The following is a 27143-nucleotide window of genomic DNA, read 5'->3' as shown; positions in this document are numbered from 1 at the left end:
CAATAGATTATTTCCGAGGCACACCTTCATATGATCATTATTGTTGTACAAAAGATAAGAGAATAAATTAAAACAGGTATGAAATACTGTATGACAGTAAAACAAGAATACAGTTTAAAAGGGGAATGATTTGTAAAATATCCATAACGAAAAAGTAAATCTGTTTCCAGTTCTGTTTCATATGGGTGTTGAGAGATGTGTCCATAGATCTCTTAATGTTGCTCTCTAAGTGCACCAGGTTGATGCATTTATTAAAAAAGAAATCTTCCGCCCCTAGAGGAGGTGAGGTCCACCCCCCACCTATAAAAATAGCACTTTACCCCTGCTTACACCTATATGCCGCGAGCTGATTATCGAGCCTTCCTTGTAACAGTCGCAGGTACACTGTGTGTGGGCGTGTGGAGTGTTGCAGTAGAAAGTTCCACTGTAGCGCCCGGTACCTTAATGGGAAACCCCACATATTTGAGCAACCTCTATGAAACGTCAAGCTACCCCACAGCACCCCCAAAAGAAAATCTCTGGCGCCACTACTGTGGGCTAAGCCCCAAATGTTTCCAGGTCCAGGAAACGCCCCTGCTACAAAAAAAAACGTAAGTGTATTATCCTCCCTGTTATTCCGATATGCTTAAAAATGTAAAGTGTTCTTCCTTGGTTCATCTTACACTCTGACACCAAGTTTCATTTATATAGGTAGTTTTTCTGTAATCCTGCAGACAGACACCCTGACCTCCTTGTTTCATGCCGTTTTAATCGTGTCTTGTTTCCCCGATGGTTATGTCAATGATCTGGGAATATGTACAAATGTAAATGCAGACAGAAACCTGCCCTTTAATAATTAAAGCAGGCATTACATGTAAATACATAATTATTATATGATTCATATATCTAAGTAGTAGTCAATCATAGAGGCTTTAACAAATCTATGAACACTTTTGTATGCAAAATATTATTAAAAGAGCTTGGAGAACTCATCTAAAGTGCATGAGAGTAATAGAGATTGATTAAACTGGTCCACAGGGATTTCCCCAAATTAAATGCTAATTGATTGAATCGATTCCATTAAAGCAGGCCTGCCTGATCGCTGCACACAGCAGAGTTTAATCTCTCTGTAGAGTCTTTGTAAACTGCTTCCAGTTTCATCACTACACGAAAACTAAATGGTAATAAGTGAAGAAGACTTCTGGAGGTCGCTCGTTTAATATCAGTATGGAGTGTCTCTACTTTAAAGAGTCCTCTCCTGCTGATGTTCAGGTGTATATCATCAGTATGTAGTGTCTCTACTTTAAAGAGTCCTCTCCTGCTGATGTTCAGGTGTATATCAGTATGTAGTGTCTCTACTTTAAAGAGTCCTCTCCTGTTGATGTTCAGGTGTATATCAGTAGTGTCTCTGCTTTAAAGAGTCCTCTCCTGCTGATGTTCAGGTGTATATCAGTATTTAGTGTATCTACTTTAAAGAGTCTTCTCCTGCTGATGTTCAGGTGTATATCAGTATGTAGTGTCTCTACTTTAAAGAGTCCTCTCCTGCTGATGTTCAGGTGTATATCAGTATGTAGTGTGTCTACTTTAAAGAGTCCTCTCCTGCTGATGTTCAGGTGTATATCAGTATTTAGTGTATCTACTTTAAAGAGTCTTCTCCTGCTGATGTTCAGGTGTATATCAGTATGTAGTGTGTCTACTTTAAAGAGTCCTCTCCTGCTGATGTTCAGGTGTATATCAGTATTTAGTGTATCTACTTTAAAGAGTCTTCTCCTGCTGATGTTCAGGTGTATATCAGTATGTAGTGTCTCTACTTTAAAGAGTCCTCTCCTGCTGATGTTCAGGTGTATATCAGTATGTAGTGTCTCTACTTTAAAGAGTCATCTCCTGCTGATGTTCAGGTGTATATCAGTACGTAGTGTCTCTACTTTAAAGAGTCCTCTCCTGCTGATGTTCAGGTGTATATCAGTACGTAGTGTCTCTACTTTAAAGAGTCCTCTCCTGCTGATGTTCAGGTGTATATCAGTATGTAGTGTCTCTACTTTAAAGAGTCCTCTCCTGCTGATGTTCAGGTATATATCAGTATGTAGTGTCTCTACTTTAAAGAGTCCTCTCCTGCTGATGTTCAGGTGTATATCAGTATGTAGTGTCTCTACTTTAAAGAGTCCTCTCCTGCTGATGTTCAGGTGTATATCAGTATGTAGTGTCTCTACTTTAAAGAGTCCTCTCCTGCTGATGTTCAGGTGTATATCAGTATGTAGTGTCTCTACTTTAAAGAGTCCTCTCCTGCTGATGTTCAGGTGTATATCAGTATGTAGTGTCTCTACTTTAAAGAGTCCTCTCCTGCTGATGTTCAGGTGTATATCAGTATGTAGTGTCTCTACTTTAAAGAGTCCTCTCCTGCTGATGTTCAGGTGTATATCAGTATGTAGTGTCTCTACTTTAAAGAGTCCTCTCCTGCTGATGTTCAGGTGTATATCAGTATGTAGTGTCTCTACTTTAAAGAGTCCTCTCCTGCTGATGTTCAGGTGTATATCAGTATGTAGTGTCTCTACTTTAAAGAGTCTTCTTCTACTGATGTCCACATATCAGTAGGCCTATGTATTGTCTCTACTTTATAGAGTCTTCTCCTGCTGATGTCCAGGTGTATCAGTATGCCCATGTAGTGTCTCTACTTTAAAGAGTCCTCTCCTGCTGATGTTCAGGTGTATATTAGTATGTAGTGTCTCTACTTTAAACTGAGGGTGCAATGCATGCCTTTGCACCACCGTAGAACCGGGCCTGGCTCAGTACTTTAACTTCCTGTGTTTAGGGATCAATTAAGTATTTTGTATTGATGTTTACATTTCTTAATATGATTTGAACAAAACAGCATTGCCAGGCAACAGCACGGTCAGCTGCTGTCAATCACTCCTTATCTGGAATGGAACCTTCAGACTGATGACCTCAAAGGCTTTGGTCTCAGAGTCTGCGAGAGTCTGCAGGTATCTCTGAGAGACAGGTCATCACAGCATGAGCAGCAGAAACAGGGTTTGTGGTCAGCGAACATTGGGATACTTGCACGTATAGTTTAGTCAGGTCATCTTCACAGGTGAACAACACTTAGTCAATTCACTGTAGACATTAAAGTCCAATAAGTACATGTAGCCCTGGTTAGCTAAACAGCAGCTCATTCATAGAGATGGAGGACAACAGAGAGCAGCTGACGGTCAGTTCTTCAGATATTCCATCAGATGTTCCTTCAGATGTTCCTCTGAAAAAAGATCCGCCTCCAGTGAAACCAAAGGGCTGCAAAGTGCATGAGTTTATGATCCAGCTTCTGAAGAAACAGGTTCAGGACGGGAAGCTGGAACTGGAGAGGAGTTTAAGAAGAAAGAAGGAGGAGAATATGCAGGACCAGGCCTCTCAGACGGAGGAGGAAGACCTGAAGGAGGAGAAGGAGAAGATGCAGGAGCAGGCCTCTCAGACGGAGGAGGAAGATCTGAAGGAGCAGAAGAGAGTCTTAACCAATGAGGAGCTGAACAAGAAAAGAAAAGAAAAGAATTTAAAACTCCTCAATTGGTGCCAAAAGACCAAAAGAGAGATAGACGCTTTGCTAGATGAGAACCAGTACCTCACAGAACCTAAAGAACCTTGTGAGGAAGTAGAGGATGGAGAGATAGATGCTTTGCTAATGGAGAACCAGGATCTCACGGAACCTAAAGAACCTTGTGAGGAAGTAAAGGATGGAGGGATAGACACAGAGGTGGGGGCTGTAGAGAAAGAGGAGGTGGCTGTGGAGGAAGAGGTGACTGTGGAGGAGGAGGTGGGGGCTGTGCAGGTGGAGGAGGAGTGGGTGGATGAGTTTGAACATAGCTCAGTTCTGATCTTAAAAACGACGAGCAGACCATCGTTGTTGAATAGGTTCAACGCCTTCGACAACGGCCGCCCGAACATCCCAGAGTACATAGTCTACTTCAGTAAAGGGGGACAGGTGGGGGAGGAGGGGGATGTGGAGGAAGAGGTGTAGGTGTCAAGAGTCTTTATTGTATTTTGTCTTGTCTTTTTCTGTCTTTTGTTTCATGTTTTATTTTGAAAGGTCTTCACCTCCTGTCTTGCCTGTTTCTGTCTGTGTTGTGTTTTGTCTTGTTTAGATCTGTCTGTGGTTCCCTGTCGTTAGTTTCCCTGGTTTGTCTTATTACCCGATTGTGTTCACCTGGTGTCCCTGTGTTTTCTCCTCCCTATTAGAACAGTTATTAGATCAGTTATTAGATCAGTTATTCGAACAGTTATTAGAACAGTCATTAGATCAGTTGAGTTATTAGATCAGTCATTAGAACAGTCATTAGATCAGTTATTAGAACAGTTATTCGAGAAAATAAGAAGTCCACTTTAATGAAATGTAATGTCACTGTATCGGGTTCCCCTGTGTCTCAGGGTTCCCCCGCATTGTGACAGGATTTGGGATCATTAAGCGTTCCCAGATTCTGTCATCATGAAAAAAAGAACACCCCTTCCTTTCTGCTCTGTGGGTTTTGATAATGTGCCACTATGTCAAAAAGTCAAAGTCAGCTTTATTGTCAACATGTCTCCATGTGTTATACATACAGAAATCTCCAGATACCGTTTCCAGCAGTCCCACAGTGTGACACATAGAACAAGATACAAAAAGGGCCTAGATAAACGGGGTATAAAACTAAGTAATAGTATTAATAAGTGCTGGTTAATAATATATATATTTTTAAAACACAATCCACAGAGCATGAATTGACATTAATGCAAGTATTTTTTGTGCAAAATAGAAACATTTTCAAAGTACAGTTTCAGTGCAGTAGCAGCGGAGATGGGTAGAAAAGTGACTGGTGCTGGATGAGGGAAGGTTGTGTGTGTGTGTGTGTGTGTGTGTGTGTGTGTGTGTGTGTGTGTGTGTGTGTGTGTGTGTGTGTGTGTGTGTGTGTGCGGGGGGGGGGGGGTTAAAGTCCAGGACCATTTGGGGCAGGGGGGAAAGGTGAGAGGGAGGGAATGTGAATTCATGTTTGTAAAGCTTTCCACTAATCAACTGTTTGCAATGAGAGTTCAAATGGTATTTATGTTTATTCTGAAAAGTATCGCAAAAATAAAAATAATTATTGAATTTATTGGAAGTGTAATATATTTATTGTATTTGTTTGTTCTTATGTATGATATTTTCTCCTTTATATACAAATATGCTAGTGATTTATTTTATGAAATACTGTAAGTGACAGAGCTCTGTGATTGGAGCATCTCTCGTCCAATCACAGAGCACTGGAGCTCTGTGATTGGATCATCTCGTTATTATGATGGGACTTTTTCCTTTTTTAAATTTAATAATTAAAGACTTTTACTTTGCTTTTTTCGTTCTATAATAGAGCCGGGTTACACACACACACACACACACACACACACACACACACACACACACACACACACACACACACACACACACACACACACACACACACACACACACACACACACACACACACACACACACACACACACACACACACACACACACACACACACACACACACACACACACACACACACACACACTGAGGACACTCAGTGGAAAGGATTTTTTCCTGGTTTTCTCTTTGTTTCCTCTCTGAAAACCACACCTGAACATCAGCAGGAGAGGACTCTTTAAATTAGAGACACTACATACTGATACACACCTGAACATCAGCAGGAGAGGACTCTTTAAAGTAGAGACGCATACTGATATACACCTGAACATCAGCAGGAGAGGACTCTTTAAAGTAGAGACACTACATACTGATATACACCTGAATATCAGCAGGAGAGGACTCTTTAAGGAAGGTCATATCTGGATATAGTTCATATATATATATATATATATTATTGTGCATACTCTAAATGTGTTCTCCATGTTAGTATCAAGAAATAATAAACACACAAAACATTTCTGTAATTTAAATGGAAAAACTTTGAAATATGGAACCTATCCTGCTCACCTAATTATAGCATTTCCTCTATTTTCTCATCAATGGGTTACTGACCTTGCAACAGATTGACACCTAAAGCAAGAAACATATCTGGTCACAAGCAACCCTAATTGTTTTCAGGCACTTTGCAGTCACTTTCTTGTCAAAAGGGTCCCATTCATATTACCTTGAAAATGACCCGCTGAAACTAGTGAGCCGAGGCTCCTGCTAAATCTCTTTTATAGCTTTCAAGCTTCAACACTTACGTATATCTGGAAGTGAACGAGTTGTTCCTTAACTCATTAGGCCTTAGGATATCTAAGTGCTGAGTAATAATGAGCTTATTCAATTCATTTGAATTAGAGCTGAGGTTGAACACTTTTAAGACACTTGAAAACTGGGGATTGATCTGCAGCACTCGACCAAACATAGAAATGTAAAAAACCTAATGCCTGTAAGGCTTTCTGATGACAGAGTGAAGAGCATATACAATGGAAAACTCATACAACCCCAACTTAAAAATGCAATTAATTTCAACTATTTAATATTCGCTTTTAAACAAAAAAACAAAAAAGGAAACAGAAACAAAAACAGAAAATAAATGTACATGTTTTGGCAAAAACCTTAAAAAGTTAAGAAATAATTGCAGTCAACAAACAAGCATTCAGAAATAAAGGAAACAAATACTATCAAGTGCCATCATGGATGGAAAGTATTTGCAGTCAGAGACTCCAATCAAATCGAAAAGATCATCCACAGATTATAAAAATGCGTAACTGTGGTAACTACTGTTCCATCAAGTGTAGATAACTGCCAGTATTCTGTCGGCAAGGTGAAAGACACCAGCACCCAGCCTGAAATGTGAAAAACAAAGAACCCAGATATCCAGATACATTAAGTAGCCAATTAAGTTGATGAGACTTGAAATTGATGAATTGCTCCCTTGCCAGTAAGCATGTTGAACATGTAGCTATGCTCTCCAGGTTTAATCGATAGGCTGTGATTGAAAGTGAATGTATTGCGGACTGTTATAGGGAGGAGTTTGACCATCGACATCAACAAGTGGCCAATAGTCTATTATCATCCAGTACAAGTCACTTTGACTCCCTGTCATATAATGGTTTGTTAAGCTCTAGGATGTTATGAAAATGTAATAAACTGTGTACAAACCAAGCAATGCTCACTTTTGTGTGTGTCTTTTAGTGTGTACCTTTTTTAGTTGGCTTATAAACTATGATGGGTATGGGGTTCAATACTTAAATAATATAATGCAACCCTGTTTTTTTGTTTTGTTTTCTTTACAGTAAAAAAAAGGCTGGTAAAAATATTTAACCTAAAAAAATGCATCGTACAGTATTTTGCATGTATACGTGTTTTGAGCCAAAGGCACAATTTACAGTGTTTCTGGTCTTTTGTTTGTTTGCATCAAAAACCATGGACAATTTACAATAAAGAAAAACAATTAAATTAATAATACTCATATGGTGGAAATGTCTTGTTTATTATATACATATGTTTAGATATTCAAGAAACATTATAACTTGTATAATATGTTCTTTGTTTGAATCACAACAAAGTTAACACAAATGATGAGTAAACACAGGGCAGTGTATTTTAAACAGAGTATTACCTGTTTTCCCAAAAGAAAACATGAGAAACAACTGAATTAAAATTATACATGGTGCATGGAAAATAAAGCAGAGGGTTTTATCATTCTATCCGTATGTCATAACCTGATTGCTAGTAAATCCCATTTCGAGGTAACATGTCTTGTGAAGTTTGCACGTTTGTGTTCAAATAAAACTGTACATAAAAAATAGCTTTAAACTACTATACAAATGCGTCTCTTTCTGAGAGTTTCGTGGGTGTTGTCTGTGACAGCTTTGAGATTCTGAAGCTGTTGGACGGTCGTGAGCCCATATAAGATCCATACTGCATGGGTGGTTTGTAGTATCCGGTGTACAGGGTTCTTCCTCTGGAGCGAGGCGCCATGTATGTTCCTCCTCCTTCGTATACTTGCCTGAAAGATCAAAACATTGCCAACATGTATTACATGGTAGGAATTCAGCAGGCACAGGAAATTAGTGAAGGTGGAAGAATATTTAATAACCTTTCGGGGAACATGACTCGGTAGACTGTAACAGCGTAAAACAAAGCCCCTAAAAGAATTAAAAAACATCCCACCAATCCTAGAAAAATGGGAGGTCCTAGGTCATACCTGGAATTGGTTCAAAAGGAAGACAAAAGTCATGATAAATTGTACATACTGTCCATATTGTAATATTTTTCTATAGAATTCAAGCAATACTCTTATACAGTTGTCAATTTTATGATGAAAATCAGTGTACCGTAGGACTCCTGGACCAACAGTGGCAGCAAAGGTTGTCCTTGCAACCCTGTTTATGTATAAGCAGTAGCCAGAAACATCTGACACACCTGCGTGCAGAGGTTTCGTTGGTATTAAGAAATAATGATGACAAAACACTTATTTCATTTACAGAGGCAAACACGTGTTTGTTTTGTACTCACTGCCAGCAATATGAAACACTGCTCCAGCAAGAAGAAGTTTGTCCTTGGTTTTCTCAGCTCCTCCAATAAAAGTACACTCCATACCAAGAAAGCAAAGTACTATTGCGAAGAACCCAAGAGTTAACCCGCACATTAGTAATCCTCTCACTCCCTGGACATAAGCTTTGAGAAACAGAAATAAATAGTTCAAGTTAGAAAACAGCCTTACAATTCTGTCAGACACAAAATAATCTAGAATTGAGGATAAATATATAGTTTCTGCGTTTAATATTTGTCAAGGCTTTGATCCAGGCAATTCACACAAAGTAAGGAGATAATGTTAAATCATGGGTAATGTTATGCCTAAAGATGGGATGACAATAGCACAAGTAAAGAATCTCAATCAGCTAACTGACCCAGTAATGTTACAATATGTACATGACAATATCAAGCTACAGTTAGCAAACATTAGAAACCAAACCAAATGGTCACACGATATCAAATACAGCTGCAAGGGGGCAGGTGGTTGCTTATAGAAGTTCAATAATTAACTTCTAATACAAAGATTGTATTATTTCATCTTTATAAAGTCAATTAGTCTCACTTCAGGCAATGGTGTTACTCAGTTTCATTGAGACCACTTACCTATAACTGTGTTCTGCTATGAGTATCAAACTATGGATCTGTTAATCACTTTGTTAATTCAAAGAGAAAGACTTATCGTATTGCTAATGCAACATGTGGAAAACTTACGGGTCACACTCCAGAGCACGGGGAAGTCCCTACAGTTGGTGACAGCCGTGGAGTCTGTGAAACAATCCTTCCACAGGTTGGACCAGTACCAGGCCACTTTGATGATAAAGGAGCCTCCTTGTCCTCCTAATTGGACGATTCTCCAGTAGTCCATTGCCATGGAGCAAAGCACAAACACCCATCCCAGTGATGACATCAAAAAGCCAAGCACTTGGATCAGACGTTTCTTCATTTCTGAAATCACTAAATGAACCAGGTGTCTACCACTCAGTTGAACAGAAGTAGAAAACACATTTAACGTCTCCTCTGTGGGACAAAGGATGATGAGTGGTTTCCTGTTTCAGGACAGGGTGACATTGTGTGTTTGCCGTGTGCCATTGGTGTTGATGAGGGCACTGTGCAATTGGGTGAGATGTTTACTGTCAACTCTCTGGAGTGTGCTGACTGCTTTAGGCAATTCACACCAACTCCTGGTTTTTTGTTTCAGGTTTATATCCAGCAATGAATGGTAAAAGTACATTTAATTTGTATTTACAGTAGTTAGAAAAGCCCATTTTGTTTCTAAGACACACATCGTTTTGTGTCCAAAGTGTTATTTTCAAGAAACACTGCTGCTCTCTTCAGTCTGTTGAAATTCAAATGTATCTTTTATTCTTACTCATACACTTTTATATAAAATTGATACACATTTAAATCAGAAAATACCATGATGCTGTCCTTTCCCGACCTTCTTCATGTTAGCTTACAATCCTAGTCACAGGAAAATCTGTGTTTTAAACACTTTATAAATATGTTCACAACAGATTAACTACAAGTTAAAGATACAACCAGCAAAATAAATGTCTTAAAACACACTTTATTGCCAAATACATTAAAAAAAAAGAATATGCAATTTCTCAACATCAGAGAGTAAACTGTATCATACTACTATGAACTGACCCCTGGAAGAAACACTTAAATATTTAAATGTAATTCCTAATAAGCTACTGATTAATCTCAGTACATTTGTGTGCTATTAGACAGAAACCACCATGTGTCATAGTATGCTGTATCTTTTACATAGTATAGATTACATTTTTTAAGACTCATTGGTGGCTTCAACTTCAAGTGTTTTATATTCACATCCCTCACACATAAACATTCTTATCAAAGTGCTGCATCCTGGAGGAGTTGCTGTAGTCTGGGGGCGGCCTCTGGGTCACAGACTTTGCCTGCCCTCTCGGGTAGGAGGAGATATGAGAAGCAGTACCTTTGTAGATATAGTTTGCCTGACTGCGGCTGTGAAGAGACAGAAAACAGATTCATCTACATAACTCAAACACCTACATGGCTCAACTAAATTGAATAATACATATATACTGTATAATGTTAACATTATTAATAACAGTTGGTGTTACCAAAACAAACCTCTTTGAACCTGCGATGGAGAAACAGAGCATGGTGCCCCCGAGGATACAGAGGATAGAACCTGACCAGCCAATGAAGAGAGCGGCTCCAAGTTCATACCTGCAGACAAACACTGATGCTTAATGATCATTAGAGTGGTTAAGTTACAATACAACAGTCACTGGGTGTCAGACAGTTCTTACTTCTGTGCAACAAACATTGGGTCAAAAAACTCTGATGTAATCCGGTGAGCATAAAGGGAGCACGATGAAAGTGAGCAGATGCCTAAAAAGAACAAGAAAGAAAAGGGAATGTAACTACATCTAAAAGGAAAAAGATACAGATATTCCATAGTAAATGTGCCCATACTTACCACTTAAAAGGAAATTTACACCAGCAAAGCAGGCAATCCTGGCTTTGTTTTTGTCGGTTCCTCCGATTTTGGTGCATTTCATTCCAACAAGAGCAAATGTGGAACCAAAAAATCCCAAACAAATGGCTGAAATCATAAGTGCTCTGCAAGCTTGGATGTAGCCTGAAAATGTATAAAAATAAAGGTCAACTCTGTGCAAAGTGTTCTTTGGTTTTGCATGTCCTCTACTTTCACAACGGCACACTGAAAGGTCAATGGGTTATTGAACTTGTAATCAATATACACATAAAGCAAGGAAAACTATTTGTCAAGTATCCCTAATTGTTTTCAGACACTTTGCGGTTACTCTTCTGGTATAAAATGTCCCATTCAGATGTGATTTTGAGGCGAAGATTACCTTGGAAGTTAATCCCTAAAACCAGTCAGCTGTGGAAGAAACCACCCGAGGTTCCTAGTAAATCTCCTTTATAGCTTTCAAGCCTCACAAACGGGGTTAAACATTGACATATTTGAAGGTAAATTAGTTGTTCCTTGAATAATAAGCCTTAGGGTATCTATTAGTCCTGAGTGGCAATGAGTTTCAACAAGTAGGAACTGAGGTTGAACACTTGTATGGCACAGAAATCAGAAAATAAACCTCAACCTGATTGACCAGAAAAGGAAAACTAAGAATCAAATAAGAAAGGGAAAAATGGCCGACCATCCAGTGCCAGCATCGAGGCAAAGTCTTTGCAGTTGGAGACTCCAGTTGAATCGGTGACGCAGGTCTTCCAGAGATTCGACCAGTAGGTAGCTGTGGTGATAACTGTTCCATCAAGTGAAGAAACCTTCCAGTAGTCCGTCGGTAAGGTGGAGGAGACCAGCACCCAGCCCGAAGTGCTTAAAATATAGGCCAATATCTCCTGAAACATGCTGCTCTTTCTGCAGAGAGGACTCTTCCACTCTGCTGTGTGACGGCCAATTAGGTTAGTGAGACCGTCAATTGATTAATGGCTCCCTTGCTAGTAAAGCTTGTTAACAATGTAGCTAAACTCTGCACCAGTAAGTTCCATGGACCGGCTGTGATTGATAGTTAATGTGTTGTGGACTGTTATATTCTGTAGGAGGAGTTTGGCCTTAAACATCGACAAGTGGCCAATGGTCTATTTTCCTCCAGTGCACGTGACTGTGACTCGCTCTCATAGATGATGGGGACTGAATGTTCTGGATGTAGAGAGTATTGTGACGACATCAGAAATAACTTTTAAAAATGTATTAATTGTTTGCTCTGTGTGATCTTTTACTTAGGTGTAGTAGCAATACCGCTGTGTAGAATAACTGTGTCACAAGTAAATATATTTTTTTCAAAAGTATACATGTACAGAAGTACTAGCATTAAGGTATACTTAAAGTTGCAAAAGTTAAACTTATTATTTATGCATTATCGTGCTTAAAATAATAACAATAACACATGATATTTGTTGATTATATCTGGCAATAAAAATGTGCATCTGAATCTTCACATATTTTTGATTATTTTGGGAATTAAATAAAAAACAGTTTCAAGAAACCAAAGATACAGATCAAACATTTGCGATGGGTTACAGTACAGTGAATTTGACCCTTTAACCTTGCACTGCCACCTTCGATTAATACTCAACGAGCGAGCAGTTACTTCCTGAAGGACCTAAAATAGACACAGGATTTAGATAACCTATTAACAGCATGTCACTCACTACGGTGTACCAGCATTTGGATGAAACAAGCTTTCTGTTACATTACAGAGAAATGTGTTGATCAATGGAGAAAAGGCTAAATTAAAAATATATGCTTTACAGATAAGAAGCAAACAAGAGAGAAATTAAGCAAAAAGGCTTTTTCTAATTTGAAAAGGAGCCCCATCTGGTGGCATTAGGCCATATTATTATAATGTATTTATTTCAACAAGGACCATGCATACAAATATATTAATCTCAGAAAAAACAAGACATGAATTACGCCAGATTATAGCTACTAGCTCATTTCCATCTGCAGTCCTCGGGGCAGGTACATAACAATCAACAAACACTAAAAACATTGCATAATCTCTATCACACAAACAATTATAAAACATGATTTAAGTACAGGTCAATAAAAGAATACATAGTACAGTGAAAATATAATATTACAATACAGTTACAATTAAAAAACTCAGATAATGTTGGCATGACTGGTTGCTTAATATACATGTTTTATTATTCATATAATGTTACTGTAAGCACACAACAATCTGTAATAGTTGTTTATTTTTTAAGGTATGCCGTAAAACAACATCTTCCTGGATTAAATTATTGGAAAGAGACATTTATATGAAGCACATTTTATCTTCAAATTAAGTTTTAAAGACAGGGAATTTGAATATTTTCAGCATATTGAAAGAAATACCAGAAAATAAAATAAAAGAACAGAAAATGGGTTAAAACTATAAGTTATATAAAACGATATAACTAGCTAAGCATTAAACTAATACAACTCCATAACAAACTAGCAAAAAGAGAAACTCGTTGTGCATATCAAGGAATGTCTAATTATGGACAAAAATAACTAAATGCCTTCATTATCACGCATCAAGTGTCAAGTGGTGGAATGAGCTCCCCATTGAAATCAGGACAGCAGATAGTTTACACACCTTCTGGCGCAGACTAAAAACTCATCTCTTTCGACTCCACCTCGAGCGATAGAATTACTAACAAAGAACTGCTAACAGAGCACTTATATACTAATAAAGGACTGGCTTATCTATAGCCAGTTGAGCAGCACTTGAAATGTTTGGCTCTCTGAAACCTGATGTACTTTTTTTGTTTTCTTCAAGTTTGTGTCTTCCTGGTCGAATGTACTTATTGTAAATCGCTTTGGATAAAAGCGTCAGCTAAATGCAATGTAATGTAAAAGTGAATTGTTTGAATGGAAAGCAGTCTGACAATTATTTCCTTCCTGACTGGTTTGTTACTGCCAACAACAGGTCTTTGAGTGTACACTGTGACACAGACACTCCCAGATTGAAATGTCCAAAAAAGGATTAAACATTTGCTGCAGTTAAAACCTGAGCCATAATCTGGAATTCTTTTTCTGCCTGAATTTAGTTTTTTCTAATCCTACATTTGAATTAAAAAAGTAGTAGATTGTGATTATATAAAAAATCACCAGTAAAATATGTTGATCATTTCATTATGGAAACAGGTATAACTTGTTTTTGTCTTTTTTATTTTTTAACATGATGTGACCAGCGACACAATCTGAGACTCAAGATTTAGATTACAGAGATAATCTGATTATTTCCCTAACAAATTGAAAGAAAAAGCTTTCAGAGCCATCCTCTACGAGAGATACTTAATAACGACCACTTAAAAATTATGTTTTTGATGAAAGTTTACTTATAAGCCACTACTTAAAAATATGCATTAGATTAATTTACACTGGGTCTAAATTCTGAATAAATGTTGCCAACAAATGAATGGTTCTTGATATAGCACATATTTGCCTGTGAAACAAAGGTGATACATTTGTCCCTGTAGCCAAGAATATCTAGTGTACATTGTGTCATTAGGCATAAGGAACATTTCATAAAACCCCTCCACGGTATATCCCCTGCACCGAGTGAGAAAAGACCAATATGTGGACGCCATGAAACTCGGACCCTTACCTTCCAGCTTGAAAATAGTATGATGCGGTCTGCAGTGCAGCGCTCCAATGGCATTTCCAGCACAGTTGTTCCAGAGACCCTGGAGCACCCAGGTCGCTGTGATGACTGAGGATGCTCGGCTGGTGGCCTTCCATTCGTTGGACACCGTGGCAGCGATAGTGGCCCCCAGCCCGGCCAGGCCGCTGAGAAGAGCCATGATCTGCAACCTTGACATTTGGAGCTTTACGATATGTTTAAAGTCTTTTAGCAGATTCAGGAAAATGAGAAGAAATAAAATGGCCCCAGGCAGGCAAATTACACTGTGGACATGTGTTTCATTGAGATCATTAACAAACAGGACATCTTTACAGTGTCTCTGGTGGCGAGGGATGGACACAGTCTGAAGTAAAAATGAGCTGTCAGTTATTCATTAAATGTTGGCAAGCAGTGTTTTAAATGCACATTTTGGTCTAGAAATAAGGTCAAGTACCATATTAACATAACAAAAATAAAGGAGTAATCATTAATCCTCAAAAAAAGAAGAAATGTGACAAAGTCCAGTTACTAGTTCATCTATTACTGGATAGGATTCAAGCAGTGGACTAATGATTGTCAGCTTATATGTAAACACATGTTGTTGTCACTCATGAGAGCATTGTTTTTTTAACCAAAAATAGAATAAGAAAAATAAAGCCACTATTAAAAAGAGAGAGGAGAACAAAATCAGTTCAATTGTGTCTTCGACCTCAATAAATAAATATTACGTGAAACTAAGACGGTAGGAGTAGGTTAATATTTGAGAACAAATTAAGATCAAAAGTTTATTGGTAAACATTTCTAATTCAGTAAATTCAACAGAAATTGTTGTTAGGACCTTTAATGTAAAAAAAATCTTCATTTAGACACAAGGTTGTGAAAAATAACTCTCTGTCTATGTCACTTTTCTAGGCCTACCTTCCTTGAAAAATAAATACATATGTATATCCTGAGACTGCTATCAGTCAGCATTTTATATACACATATATCTGTAAAGCACAAAGAAGAAGAATAAGTGATTGCATGTTATTGCTGAGTCATTACAGTCTTATTTTCTTCTAAACTATTTGAAGAATACATTTATTTTCTTCTTGATTCTTGCTTCAAAGATTCTCACACTTTTTTCTGGGAAATCCTTGAACCAAGTTATTGGTATATTTTAATAACCTTGCTACTAGACTGGTATACTTTCCCCTTATTATTTAAGAAAAGTACTTAATATCAATAACATAGAGTAGTTGAAATGATCTCCAACGAAACAGGCTAACATTTAAATACTAAATACAGGTGAGTTTTAAAATAAACTAAAACGCTTAAAAATGTAATAAAAACAATGAAATGAAATAATCTAATTTAACAACAATCTATCAAAAATCATATACACACTATCAGTATAATTCATGCATGAGGACTTCTACTTCTGATTAATTTCGGATGACATTTCACTTTATTTGTGTACATAATGACTGGGAAAGAAAGGACAAGAGTTCATGAAGGACGTTGAGAAGTGATGGAGACTTCAGTGAGCCAATCCTGAGGCGGTGGGCGGGGCTAAACAGTGCCCCGCTCACCTGACTTCCAAACCAGTGTTTGTGTCCATTAGTAATCCTGTCCTGGATGTCTGAGGGGATGACATTGGCAGACATTGGAGTTCACAGCATCGGTTCTCTCAGGGTTGACCTCCTCTGCGTTTCTGTCTATATCCCCCCGCCACATAGCCTGAAGAGAAAGTCCTCAGGTCGCTTTTACTGGTGGGGGGCATGGAACAAGTGCGGAAGGAGGAGAAGGATAATCCGTTGGCTTCAGCTAATCTTCTCTCCAAGATTTTCTTCTGGTAAGTGAAGCGGCCTTCAGGGACAGCCGTGTTTGACATTAATTGAATGGAGAGCTCTCCTGTGTGACTGTTTATGGCAACTCAAAGGACTGTCCACTGGATGTGATAGCAGGTAGCTCAGCATCAGTCCATGCGTAAACATAACCTCACTGTTCCCTCCCACACACAGGAAAGAGCTCAGGCTTTAGGTAGCCTACCTGTTTATTCCTATACACTTAAATGACAACAGGCAGGTCTGTGGAGTACTTCTAATGTAGCATGACACCTACAAAGTGGGTGAATATGTTTCAATAGTAAAGTAAAAAGTAGCTTTTACTAGCATTGATTACAAAAAGGAAAATTAGAAACAGTAAATATTATACAATAACATTTGAGTAGTAAGCAAGTTTTGGAAGTTTGCAAAACACGTTATTAATAAAGAAAAACATGGATTGCACTTGAATTATTTTTAACATCTGCTCTCTAGTATTACACCCCCTTAGTGTAACACCCACCATAACAATAAACAACTTTCTTCCACCAATATCTTAATTTAAACAATTCAAAAATCCATACAGTATTTTTGAGAATTGATTCAGTATTGCAAAACATAATATTGTGATACCCAGGTGTTGATATTTTCTTACACCTTTCATACAAACATACTACTTACATAAGGTACAGTAGCAATACATTTATCTGTTCTGGTAAAAAAACAGTACCTTTATTTTCATGTTTTTTAATAAGGCTAGATCTAGGTGTCCATAGATTCTTTGAACAATAATTTCCATATTTTAACTTCTGAGCATGCTTTCATTGACTTTCTCTCTAGTTGGCTTAACCCCTTGTTCAGAACTGGGTACAAGAGGAAGTTGGAGGAAGATGACATGTATAACGTTCTCCCAGAGGATGCATCAGAAACACTCGGGGAGGAGCTGCAAGGGTAAGATGTTTAGTAGAGTTTAGTTAATTATGTTCAAATACATATTTACTGTAATTTTTCCAAAGTACAAAGTAGCTAATACGATGGTTAGGTTTAGATTCTTGGAGTCCGATGCCACAGTGATCTATTTCTACATGTACTATACATACATTCTAGTGTCGTCCTATATACACTGATTTGGGTTTAACACCTTTTACATTTCACAGGTACTGGAACAGAGAGGTTCAACAGGCGGCAAAAGATCTGCGCCCACCCAGACTTGAAAATGTTCTTGTACAGTGCTACTGGAGATCATACGCACTCATTGGAATTTACATCTTTATAGAGGTACAGCTACACACATCTACAGAAACAATACTGTTTTAAGACTTATGTTTCTCTCTTTAATTCAGCACTCTTCTGCTTCACATCTAATTTTCTATCAGGAAGTTATCAAAGTCATTCAGCCGTTGCTACTTGGGAACATAATTGAGTACTTTGAGAGAGAAGACCGCACCGACAACACAGCTGCGGTCCATGAGGCCTACAGATCCGCTGCGGGCATCTCCTTGTCCTGCATCAGTCTGTCTGTTCTTCATCATCTCTATTTCTACCACGTCCAGCGAGTGGGCATGAAGATTCGTGTGGCCATGTGCCACATGATCTATCGGAAGGTCAGTCATTATGTGACACTAATGTATAATGTCATCGTCTGTCGTATTCCTTTGGTTCATATACATCAATTAACAACTTTGTTTTGCAAAGGCTCTTTGTCTTAACAGCAAAGCATTTGCCAAAACTACGACAGGACAAATTGTTAACCTCTTATCCAATGATGTCAACAAATTTGATGAGGTAATTATCTGAAAGCATGCTATGTTTATATTTTTTTAATTCATATTTAATATCCAGTATGTCTAACCCATTCAATAATACATACCTTACCCCAATCCTTTGCTTTTCATCTTTTTCTTACAGGTAACCTTATATTTGCACTTTCTGTGGATCGGGCCTCTACAAGCTGCAACTGTGATATTATTGTTGATGTATGCTATTGGCCCATCATGCCTTGCGGGTATGGCTGTCTTCTTCATTCTGATGCCTGTACAGACAATGTTCGGACAGTTGTTCTCTAGTCTCAGGTTTGAAGTTATTACATTGTAGTTCAAATCAAGAAAATAATTGTTCATTTCACTGCGTGTGTTGTACTGGTGCCGTTGCTGCAATGTGTGTCTGTTGTTTTAGGGCTGACACAGCAGTCCTAACAGATGACAGAATACGGACAATGAATGAAGTCATCACTGGTATCCGTGTTATTAAAATGTATGGATGGGAGAAGCCTTTTGCTGCATTGGTGGATGAGGTCAGAAGGTACAGCCAAAAATAACCTGCTTTCCCTTTTATCAAAATAAATTAGAATCTAACATCCTATCTTCTTAATAACAAGCTCATTAAAGGCAAAGGCCTGTGTTAGCTTACAAAAAGGAGCATCATGTTTGTTAAACAGCTTTTACTAACAACAACTCCTGTTATTGTACAGAATGGAAATCTCCAAGATCATGAAAAGCTCCTATCTGCGCGGTCTGAACATGGCATCTTTCTTTGTGGCCAACAAGATCATCGTCTTCATCACCGTCTGCGTCTACGTCCTGACAGGAAACCAGCTGTCTGCCAGCAGAGTGTTCATGGCTGTTTCCCTCTACGGGGCAGTCAGACTCACCATCACGCTCTTCTTTCCTTTTGCTATAGAGAAGGTTTCTGAGTCTCTAATCAGCGTTAAAAGAATTCAGGTAAATACACCACACACACAAACCTTATTGTACCCAGTGTGTGTTGAATACGGTCAATGTAAACTAGAGCTCTGAATGTGCTTCCTTCTTCTAAGACTTTTCTTCTGCTCGATGAAGTTGCTCCTCAGCACCTGGGGCTTCCCTTTTCAGACAAGAAGGACTGTTATGTGAAGATTCAGGACTTAATATGCTATTGGGATAAGGTGAGAATTATTGTGGGCAACATGTCTCCTTTCTATCTGTACATAGCTCATGTGCTACATCCTTACAGCCCTCAAGTAAGGATAGAGAGTGTTGCTATGCAGATTGTGAAGCCTTGAGGACAAACTTGTGATTTTGAGGTATAAGTAGGCTTAATTCGACATTAACAGTCTGAATAGTTATTACATGACAGTTTCTGTTTATTTACAGATGCTAGAGGCTCCAACATTACAGAATGTGTCTTTCACAGTGGCACCAGGGCAGCTCGTGGCAGTAATCGGACCTGTTGGGGCTGGAAAGGTCAGGTCAGTTTTGTACTCTCAGGCTTATAGTCATGCTGCACATGTGACATGTCAAGTAACTTTGAAATAGTTTATTATATAAAGGTCAAAATGGTACTATTAGTGCAGCATAGATTGAGTGCTAGGTTTGACTTTTTTACCAGCAGTCGAATGCCATAAACAATTTCACTAGGGCTATTGGCTTATACTGATACAATGTAGACATTACATGTTTACATTTGTAAGAAATACAAATGAAATACAATGCTTTACCATAAAGGAAAGCTTTTGTAGGATTGTATTGTAAGCATCTCTATCTAAAGCCAGGCTGTTGGATAGTTACAGTAGATTGTTTTCAGGCAGCACTATACAGTATCTTCCTCAACTGAGAGAACTGAGAAATACATACATATAACGAGAATAATAGGCCGCTCTTGTTTTTGTGTGGCAAATACGGAGCTAGTGCAATCGGATTAGTGCTGCGTACCTGGACTCACATTCAGGTTCAGGTCCGGACTCAAGTCCAGAGGTTCAGGTTCAGGTCCGGACTTATAAGTCCGGACCTGAACCCATGGCTTGTGTCAAGTTGTGTGAGTAACTAAAGTGAACTTATTGTGAGCTAATTATCAATTGAAAATTAACTCATAATCAACTCAAATTCAAACTCATCAGGTTTATTGTGCTCCCTTGCAACTTGTGTCTACATTTCTCTACAAAGTACAAATGTGCCACTTAGTCTACAAATGACTTATGACAGCAACTACAGTGAACTACTACAAAGTTCAAACATTTATTTCATTTACCAAACTAAAGTAACCAAACAGTCCCTGAGCTGACTGAGCCTAAATCCCTAAAACGTTGCTGAAAGGTAGAGTGTAGAGTAGACTATACGCATCACACTGTTACACACCTAATATACAGTATAGGCTACACTCTAGTGACTGTACAGTCAGAGTGTACTGTACTGTCTGTGCACCATGTATTTTCTACAACTCTACAATACATACTGTTAGAAATTAAAATCAATGTTGATATGGCGTAATTTTGAATTAAAAACACTAATTTAAATCACTTTTATTCTGAAAAAACCGAAAGTTCACACTATTAACTTAAAACTTTTATTCTGAAAATTCTTCACTTCCGGTTAGCATTAGCATGTGGCGAAATTCTACGTTTTCAAACCGTAAATCGAAGGTGAAATGACATGTGATGTTGTACACTGAGCACACTGGGATTAGCACTCATTTATTGACGCTGAATAACGTTTATCAGGGAATGTTTAAATAACCACAGACACCAGAATATACGTAAGTGCTAGTTTTTTTGCGAGTCCAAGTACCGGTTCCTGACGTTCCGGTTTTAACCGGACTTGAACCGAAACTTTTTACAAGTCCAGTACCGGTTCGGCGTACCGGTACGCAGCACTAAATCGGATATTGGCTTGGCTTAACATAAAGACTCAAGAAAACACCTAGAAAAGTTATAAACATGTGGTCTGTTATTTCTTCTGTGTTTGTGCATGTCAGTCCTCACTCCTCAGTGTGGTTCTGGGAGAGCTGAGTCAGGAGAGTGGTGTGGTCAAGGTCAGAGGAAATCTTACATACACCTGTCAGCAGCCCTGGATTCTACCTGGTACGATTCGAAGCAACATTCTTTTTGGGAAACAGCTCAACCCCCAGAAGTATGAAAGAGTCCTGAGAGCCTGCGCCCTCAAGAGAGTGAGAATCACATGCCCTGCTGCATCTCCACACTGTGTAGTCGAGGTGTTAGTAAAGTTTAGTTGGAAGTGAGTTTCTTGTTAATGTGAATGACTGGTAAGGGTTGCATTTGCACCCTGTTCAGGACCTGGACCTGTTGCCAGGTGGGGACTTGGCACTGGTCGGGGACAGGGGGGCCAACCTCAGTGGAGGACAGAAGGCAAGGGTCAGCTTAGCAAGGTTTGCTATAAAAAAGCAGCAATGCACATTTTTATTTGGTGTAAGTGATAAATAACAACAATAACCTGTGTTAATAATGTGTGTACTTTTAGAGCAGTGTATCAGGATGCAGATGTCTACCTGCTGGATGACCCGCTCAGTGCTGTGGATGCTGAGGTGGGACGGCACCTCTTTGAAAAGTAAGTCTTGTTATTAACATCTCAATATTATTGTCTATCACTCCAGTACAAATCAGTTGATCAGGTCTAAGTTATGGAAGTATGTCAGCACAAAATATATATATATCTTTAGGTGCATTTGTGGACTTTTGAGGAAGAAGCCTCGTATACTGGTTACTCACCAACTACAATATCTGAAGGCTGCGGACCAGATTGTTGTCTTAAAGCAGGTTTGTGTTGATGTTTGTGCTTGTTTATAATACACTGTATATAACATGTTAAAAAGGTGACCAGGTGGTGATAAAATATAAAAAATGTTATGCATTGAATCTGCATTTGGTACGTCTCCATGCATTCTTATATGTGCTATTCAAATAGTTTAGATTATGATCACATGTGTCACAAGGTGTATACTTCTGTTAACAGTCACTGTATTATAGCATCACTTCGGCCTCATTTCAGTGCCTACTGCCTACACAAGCAAAATGTATCTTTTAAGTAACAAACACTTACCCTCTCAGGTATTAAAGGTCGCTTTAATGAGTTTTAAGTTACCCTTAGGGCTAATGAATATGCCTTTCTTTGGTTGCTATCTTTGACTGTCTGTGGTTTGGAGCCAGGCACTCTGTAGTTCACAAGTTTTTCTATTAAAACAAAAAAAGGATTTGATTTGATCTCTCAGTCTGACCCCTTCAAAGCTACGTATAATCATCTCAATCAGTGTTGAAATAAAATACAACAGATATTGATGATGAATTGGTAGCAGCTTTTACCACAATTGTATTCATCAAAGGAAACAATACTTTCTGTGCAGTGTTCAAAGGTTAGACACGTGATGTTTTATAAGTTAACAATATAATATTCAGAACTAGATAATTCATTTGACTTCCATATGTGTCCTACGCTATATGTATTGTGACTCTTGTTATTTCAATACTTTCAACACGGTGAAGGACATTCAACAAATGTTTGTGAAAAGACTATTATTCTCTTACTTAGAAATACATTTCATATATAAATGATGTGTCTGTGGGAGGACTTTCTTTTATATAAGAGTTTTGAAATTACATAGGATAAAAACGTACAGAATTGTTTTGTAATTTAAAAGTTTCATTTCCAGGGGTAAATCTTCCAACAGTAGCTGAAACGTTCCTCGCATTTGTCTAAATTATGTTTATTTCTTCCATCATTGTCAGGGTCAGATGGTAGCACGGGGAACCTACAGTGAGTTGCAGGGCTCTGGACTCGACTTCACCTCCTTGCTGAAAGATGAAGAGGACCAGGAGGAGGACAGGAAGACCCCCATCCCTGGGACTCTCTCCCGCTTCCCCCATACACTCTCTGACAACTCAATATCCTCTAACTCTTCCTTATCTTCCTCTCGGTGCTCTTTGATTAAGGCACCAGAACCAAACGAAGTGGTAAGTGTGTTGAATCATTCTTTAAAGTTGGCAATCATTTTCTTACTTACTTTATCAAACTTTAAAGGTCACCTATTATGCAAAATCCACTTTTTCATGTCTTTTATACATAAAACTGCGTAAAGACATCCTGAAAGTTTGGGGAAAAAAGATTTGCTCACCTTTTGTCCTGATCCATTTGTATAAAAACCTGTCTGAAAATGAGCTGATCAGATTTTGGCCACTTTATGATGTCATAACAATTGTTTGGCTTGTGTAACCATTAGCCAATCACCAACCAAGGTAACCCCCCCCCCTCACCGTATCACCTGAATCTCCTCCTAGAGCACCATTGTGTTCTTTTTAACCAAATCTCTCAGAGGGGCGTGGGGAGGGGCTCCTTGTTTTCATCTAAGTAACAGACAGAGAATCAGCACTTTTGAAACAGGGCTGAAACAGGGGGATTATGGGATCCTACAATTATCTGTTTGGTATTTCGTGCCAAACACTTCAGAGACATGTTTTGTATATATCTGAGACCTTTCATATATTGATGAAAAACAGTATAATAGGGGACCTTTTAAGCATATGTGTATAGCAATCCCAATGTATGAAAAGGTTTTGTTGTGAGTTCTGGCAGCCACTAGAGGGCAGAAGGAGCTCACATTTCCCTGCTGCTCATTCGAGCCTGATCTTAAATGTTGCTCACTGACACTAGTGTCTATCTGAAGGTAGTGCAACCAACAGAGGAGGAGAGCCGCTCAGAAGGAAACATCGGCCTGCGTATGTATGTGAAGTATTTCAGGGCAGGCGCTAACTTTCTGGTCCTCTTCATCCTCATTTTACTCAATGTCCTAGCACATGTGAGTCCATTATTTCAATTCAATTTGTGTGTGTTCCATGCATTTTAGTAAAATACAACATATAATCGATCTAGTCATTTTTAGACAAAAGAGAATACTGTAATAAATTGTCTTGATGAATGTTAATTTCATGTTTTTTGTGTTTCCTTTTTAGATAACATTTGTCCTGCAGGACTGGTGGCTTGCATGCTGGTGAGATATTATTTATGATACACCTTGTGAACACATATATGCTTGCAAGAATATCATGTATTGAAAGGCAAACTGACTATTTCCAGAGACTGTAAATGGTGGATGATTTGCTAGAAGAAGGCTGAACCAAACAGTTTTTCTTGGTATTATCTGTCACTTGTTGAACTGACCTTGTGCTTCAGGATAGGAGGAATGTTCTGTTTAGTGCCTTCCTGTTGCAGCATTCTTTATTTGTTGTGTTTATTTGTCCTTGTGGATTTTTGGTTCTTTTGTGGCTGTCTTGCAGGGCCTCTGAACAGAAGCACATCAATGTGACAAAGCCCCTCAATGGCAGCCTCCCCCGGCAGCTGGACCTTGACCTGTACCTAGGTGTTTACGCAGGTGAAGCTCACTGAGCGCACACTGCTTTTTGTGTACTGTTGAGGCTCTAAATATGCCAGCCATTCAATGAACAGATCCACAGTTCTTTGGCTGTGGACCAAGGCCTTCAAGGCCCAGTGTATGTGTGCATGGGCCTCAGCTGTACAGGGAGATAGCAGTGCCTTTCTTCTTCTCTCCTGTTGGATTGCTCTGATTGTCTCCCTGTGATTCCTAGCCTCTTCACTCTATCAGGCTTTGTGTTCACTGGGACAGTTCAGCATTCAAGACAAAAATGAACATCATTTGAAGGCAAAACTTAAGTGGAACACTCTGTCATTTCTTATGCCATTCAACATACAAAATAATGGAAACTGAAATGCATAGCTGACCTTGGAACAGGTACAAGGGAAATATTTTAGTGTGTTGATGGATTTTTCTTCTGTGCTTTTGTCAGGTTTAACAGCCACTTCAGTAGTGTTCGGCTTCCTTCGCAGCTTGGTCTTCTTTAATGTGTTGGTGAGCGCGGCCCAAACCCTACACAACAGCATGTTTAACGCCATCCTCCGGACCTCGGTACACTTTTTTGATATCAATCCAATTGGTAAGTGACTCTCATCAATACTGATTTATGTAGTACAGGAATGAAAGGATGCTTTTGAGACGTTAACATCCTCTGGGGCCTAAGGTTGAGCTTATTGTTCTAATGTCTCACCACTAGAGAGCAGACTGTTACTTACTTTCTCGTCTTTCCATCCACTTTACAAATATCCACTAACTTGGCCTTCAATTCCAAAATGTGTTTTTGCTATTAGATATAAAAAGTACGATAACTTGTCTTTTCAAATATAACAGTTTTCAGATTAAATGTAAAATTGTATACAATTCAAATATTTTATATTTTAATCATATTATTGGAATGTTTGTCATTTCTATATATAAATAAAATGCATATCTGAAAATTAATCAGTATAACTATTATTATCTATAATTAATATAAAGGCTGTACATTTAGTCACACATGCTTATAGGTTGTTCTGTAAGTGGGATTTATAGGTTTTAATATCTATCTGAAGAAACTGGCAACACAAAAGTCGCTGCTGGGAAGTAATGCCTGTGTAACCAGGAAGCCAATTCAGTCAAAAAGCCTTGAGATATGACTTTATATATAGCCGTAATGTATTTACAAATGACTAAAGGGAGTGTTATCTTTTTTTATTGTGAGCTTGAACAAAAAGCAAACAATCATATTGAATAAATGCTGTTTGCACAAGATCTTGTTCAGTGTTGTGTTTGGACTGTAGAGCTGTGTAAATACGGACGTATTTGTCTTGTGCGCATTATCAGAAATCTTCGATTTATTTCATTAGCTTTGTAGGCTGGAGCTGCTGGCTCAATGGAGTAGGCAGATGGACAAGATTTGGAAAGTGAGCAAACACTCCAACTCGCCTGACTTTACTCAGGGAGGGCTGCTGGTTTTCCTTTTGGCGTGTTTTTCACTACCATTTTAAATATATACTAATACAACTGAGAGCGTTTTCTCCTCTTGTAGTTTTAGATTTATGGTGTTTTGGTATTCATTATTTTTAAAAAGGTGAAGTACTGTCACTACAATCTGTCATTCATATCCAAAGTCAACTGTCAAGTGGCCCACTTTGATAACTTAAATGTTTCTGGAGCATGGTTCACCTGTCAGCAGATAATTACTCAGCCTAATCTCTTCATAGTGACATGCATGTACTACACAATCAGCTCGGTTGGGAATTCTCAACAAGAAGGAAACTTGTTTCTGTATAATGAGTCATAATAAGCTGCTAACACAAGTCTAAATATGATTTGAGGGTGTTCAGAGCTTGCGGTTTCTTCTCGCTTTAGAAGTGGGTGCAGCGACAAAGCTTCCCTTTGCATAGCTGTGTTTGGAGCAAACATCACAGGTCTTAATCTTTGGCTTTTGTTTTTACTGCTGCCGTTGTGTTAGGTATTGGACTACCTGGCAGCTTATCTGGGTGTGCCCTGCTTTGTAATCTACGCACGGGAGGAGAACAAACACTTTGAATAATGTAATAATCTGTTTAATAGTGCAGCAAAAGAGAGGCTTAACAGACAGTGCTATCTGATTGCTGTTGTGCGGCTATCAGTAACCATTGTATGTCCAGTCCAGTCATTACAGCTTGGCCTCTAGGCTGGCTAACAACACTGTGTGTCTGACTGCATATGTAGACAACTGTCCCAGAGAGGGGGTTTCTTTTGTCCTTTGTCCAGTCAACAGTAGATTAAGCATGACCGTGACATTTTTTTTGACAATATAAATGACTTTCACTGATTTACGTTTTTCCTTTCTTCTCTCGCTCTGTATTTTTGACTCCTTTACTTGAGGGAAACCAAACAGAAAAGACCAGTAAAAAGCTGTTGTCAGCTCTGCCACTTTTCTCTCACTCTTCTTTGGTTCTTATCGCGCTGCTACTGTCTAAACCATTTATTCTTCTTTCACACAATAACACTTCTCCATCACAACTGTTTCCACAACTACTTGTGTCATGCAATAAGTGTGAGCCATGTGTTGCTGTGTGCCGATGTGTTGTTAAGGATTTGACAACTGTTTATATGTG

The 27143-nt window shown here is 38.6% G+C and overlaps 3 protein-coding genes across 7 annotated transcripts in view; 1 reads left to right on the top strand and 2 right to left on the bottom strand.

Moving 5' to 3' along the window:
• Window positions 1–7568: 7568 nt before the first annotated feature.
• cldn10l2 (claudin 10-like 2) lies at window positions 7569–9417 on the bottom strand. The gene is made up of 5 exons (XM_034109373.1): window positions 9186–9417; window positions 8454–8615; window positions 8273–8360; window positions 8035–8142; window positions 7569–7944 (listed from the first exon to the last, which is right to left on the bottom strand). Exons 1-5 carry the CDS (start codon window positions 9415–9417, stop codon window positions 7755–7757), a joined length of 780 nt encoding a protein of 259 aa, XP_033965264.1. The 3' UTR covers window positions 7569–7754.
• Window positions 9418–9813: 396 nt separating this feature from the next.
• Window positions 9814–14937, bottom strand: LOC117466257 (claudin-10-like). Of its 2 annotated transcripts, none has more exons than XM_034109403.2 (5): window positions 14606–14937; window positions 10945–11106; window positions 10775–10856; window positions 10593–10691; window positions 9814–10463 (listed from the first exon to the last, which is right to left on the bottom strand). In XM_034109403.2, exons 1-5 carry the CDS (start codon window positions 14817–14819, stop codon window positions 10313–10315), a joined length of 708 nt encoding a protein of 235 aa, XP_033965294.1. In that variant the 5' UTR covers window positions 14820–14937; the 3' UTR covers window positions 9814–10312. The 2 variants fall into 2 exon arrangements, with proteins under 2 accessions (XP_033965294.1, XP_033965295.1); XM_034109404.2 differs by lacking the exon at window positions 14606–14937 and adding an exon at window positions 11645–12319.
• Window positions 14938–16195: 1258 nt separating this feature from the next.
• LOC117466935 (ATP-binding cassette sub-family C member 4-like) overlaps window positions 16196–27143 on the top strand; it is a 37408-nt gene continuing 26460 nt past the window's right edge. For 2 of the 4 annotated variants that reach the window (XM_034110449.1, XM_034110452.1), the window contains exons 1-19: window positions 16196–16454; window positions 17266–17376; window positions 17583–17703; window positions 17802–18029; window positions 18121–18210; window positions 18334–18497; window positions 18601–18726; window positions 18896–19145; window positions 19241–19348; window positions 19557–19646; window positions 21154–21345; window positions 21470–21564; window positions 21657–21743; window positions 21856–21952; window positions 22919–23143; window positions 23854–23985; window positions 24140–24177; window positions 24464–24558; window positions 24992–25138. In XM_034110449.1, coding sequence (XP_033966340.1) covers window positions 16381–16454; window positions 17266–17376; window positions 17583–17703; window positions 17802–18029; window positions 18121–18210; window positions 18334–18497; window positions 18601–18726; window positions 18896–19145; window positions 19241–19348; window positions 19557–19646; window positions 21154–21345; window positions 21470–21564; window positions 21657–21743; window positions 21856–21952; window positions 22919–23143; window positions 23854–23985; window positions 24140–24177; window positions 24464–24558; window positions 24992–25138 — 2470 coding nt within the window. In that variant the 5' untranslated portion in view covers window positions 16196–16380. Of the gene's footprint in view, window positions 16455–17265; window positions 17377–17582; window positions 17704–17801; window positions 18030–18120; window positions 18211–18333; window positions 18498–18600; window positions 18727–18895; window positions 19146–19240; window positions 19349–19556; window positions 19652–21153; window positions 21346–21469; window positions 21565–21656; window positions 21744–21855; window positions 21953–22918; window positions 23144–23853; window positions 23986–24139; window positions 24178–24463; window positions 24559–24991; window positions 25139–27143 lie in introns of all 4 variants that reach the window. The other 2 variants (XM_034110450.1, XM_034110451.1) reach the window with 2 other exon arrangements.

The sequence above is a fragment of the Pseudochaenichthys georgianus genome, chromosome 21 (assembly GCF_902827115.2).
Source record: "Pseudochaenichthys georgianus chromosome 21, fPseGeo1.2, whole genome shotgun sequence".
Taxonomy (NCBI): Eukaryota; Metazoa; Chordata; class Actinopteri; order Perciformes; family Channichthyidae; genus Pseudochaenichthys; species Pseudochaenichthys georgianus.
This window is presented reverse-complemented; position numbering and strand designations above follow the sequence as displayed.

What these genes read in the sequence shown, in the direction of transcription:
- cldn10l2 (XM_034109373.1), bottom strand. Translation starts at nt 9,417, where the DNA reads ATGAAGAAACGTCTGATCCAAGTGCTTGGCTTTTTGATGTCATCACTG. An exon ending in GTTGGTCCAGGAGTCCTACG is followed by an intron (nt 8,143 to 8,272) that starts GTACACTGATTT and finishes AACCAATTCCAG; the next exon opens with GTATGACCTAGGACCTCCCA. An exon ending in CGAGTCATGTTCCCCGAAAG is followed by an intron (nt 7,945 to 8,034) that starts GTTATTAAATAT and finishes TTGATCTTTCAG; the next exon opens with GCAAGTATACGAAGGAGGAG.
- LOC117466257 (XM_034109403.2), bottom strand. Translation starts at nt 14,819, where the DNA reads ATGTCAAGGTTGCAGATCATGGCTCTTCTCAGCGGCCTGGCCGGGCTG. An exon ending in TGTAAATTTCCTTTTAAGTG is followed by an intron (nt 10,857 to 10,944) that starts GTAAGTATGGGC and finishes TGTTCTTTTTAG; the next exon opens with GCATCTGCTCACTTTCATCG. An exon ending in TCCATCGCAGGTTCAAAGAG is followed by an intron (nt 10,464 to 10,592) that starts GTTTGTTTTGGT and finishes GTCTCTTCACAG; the next exon opens with CCGCAGTCAGGCAAACTATA.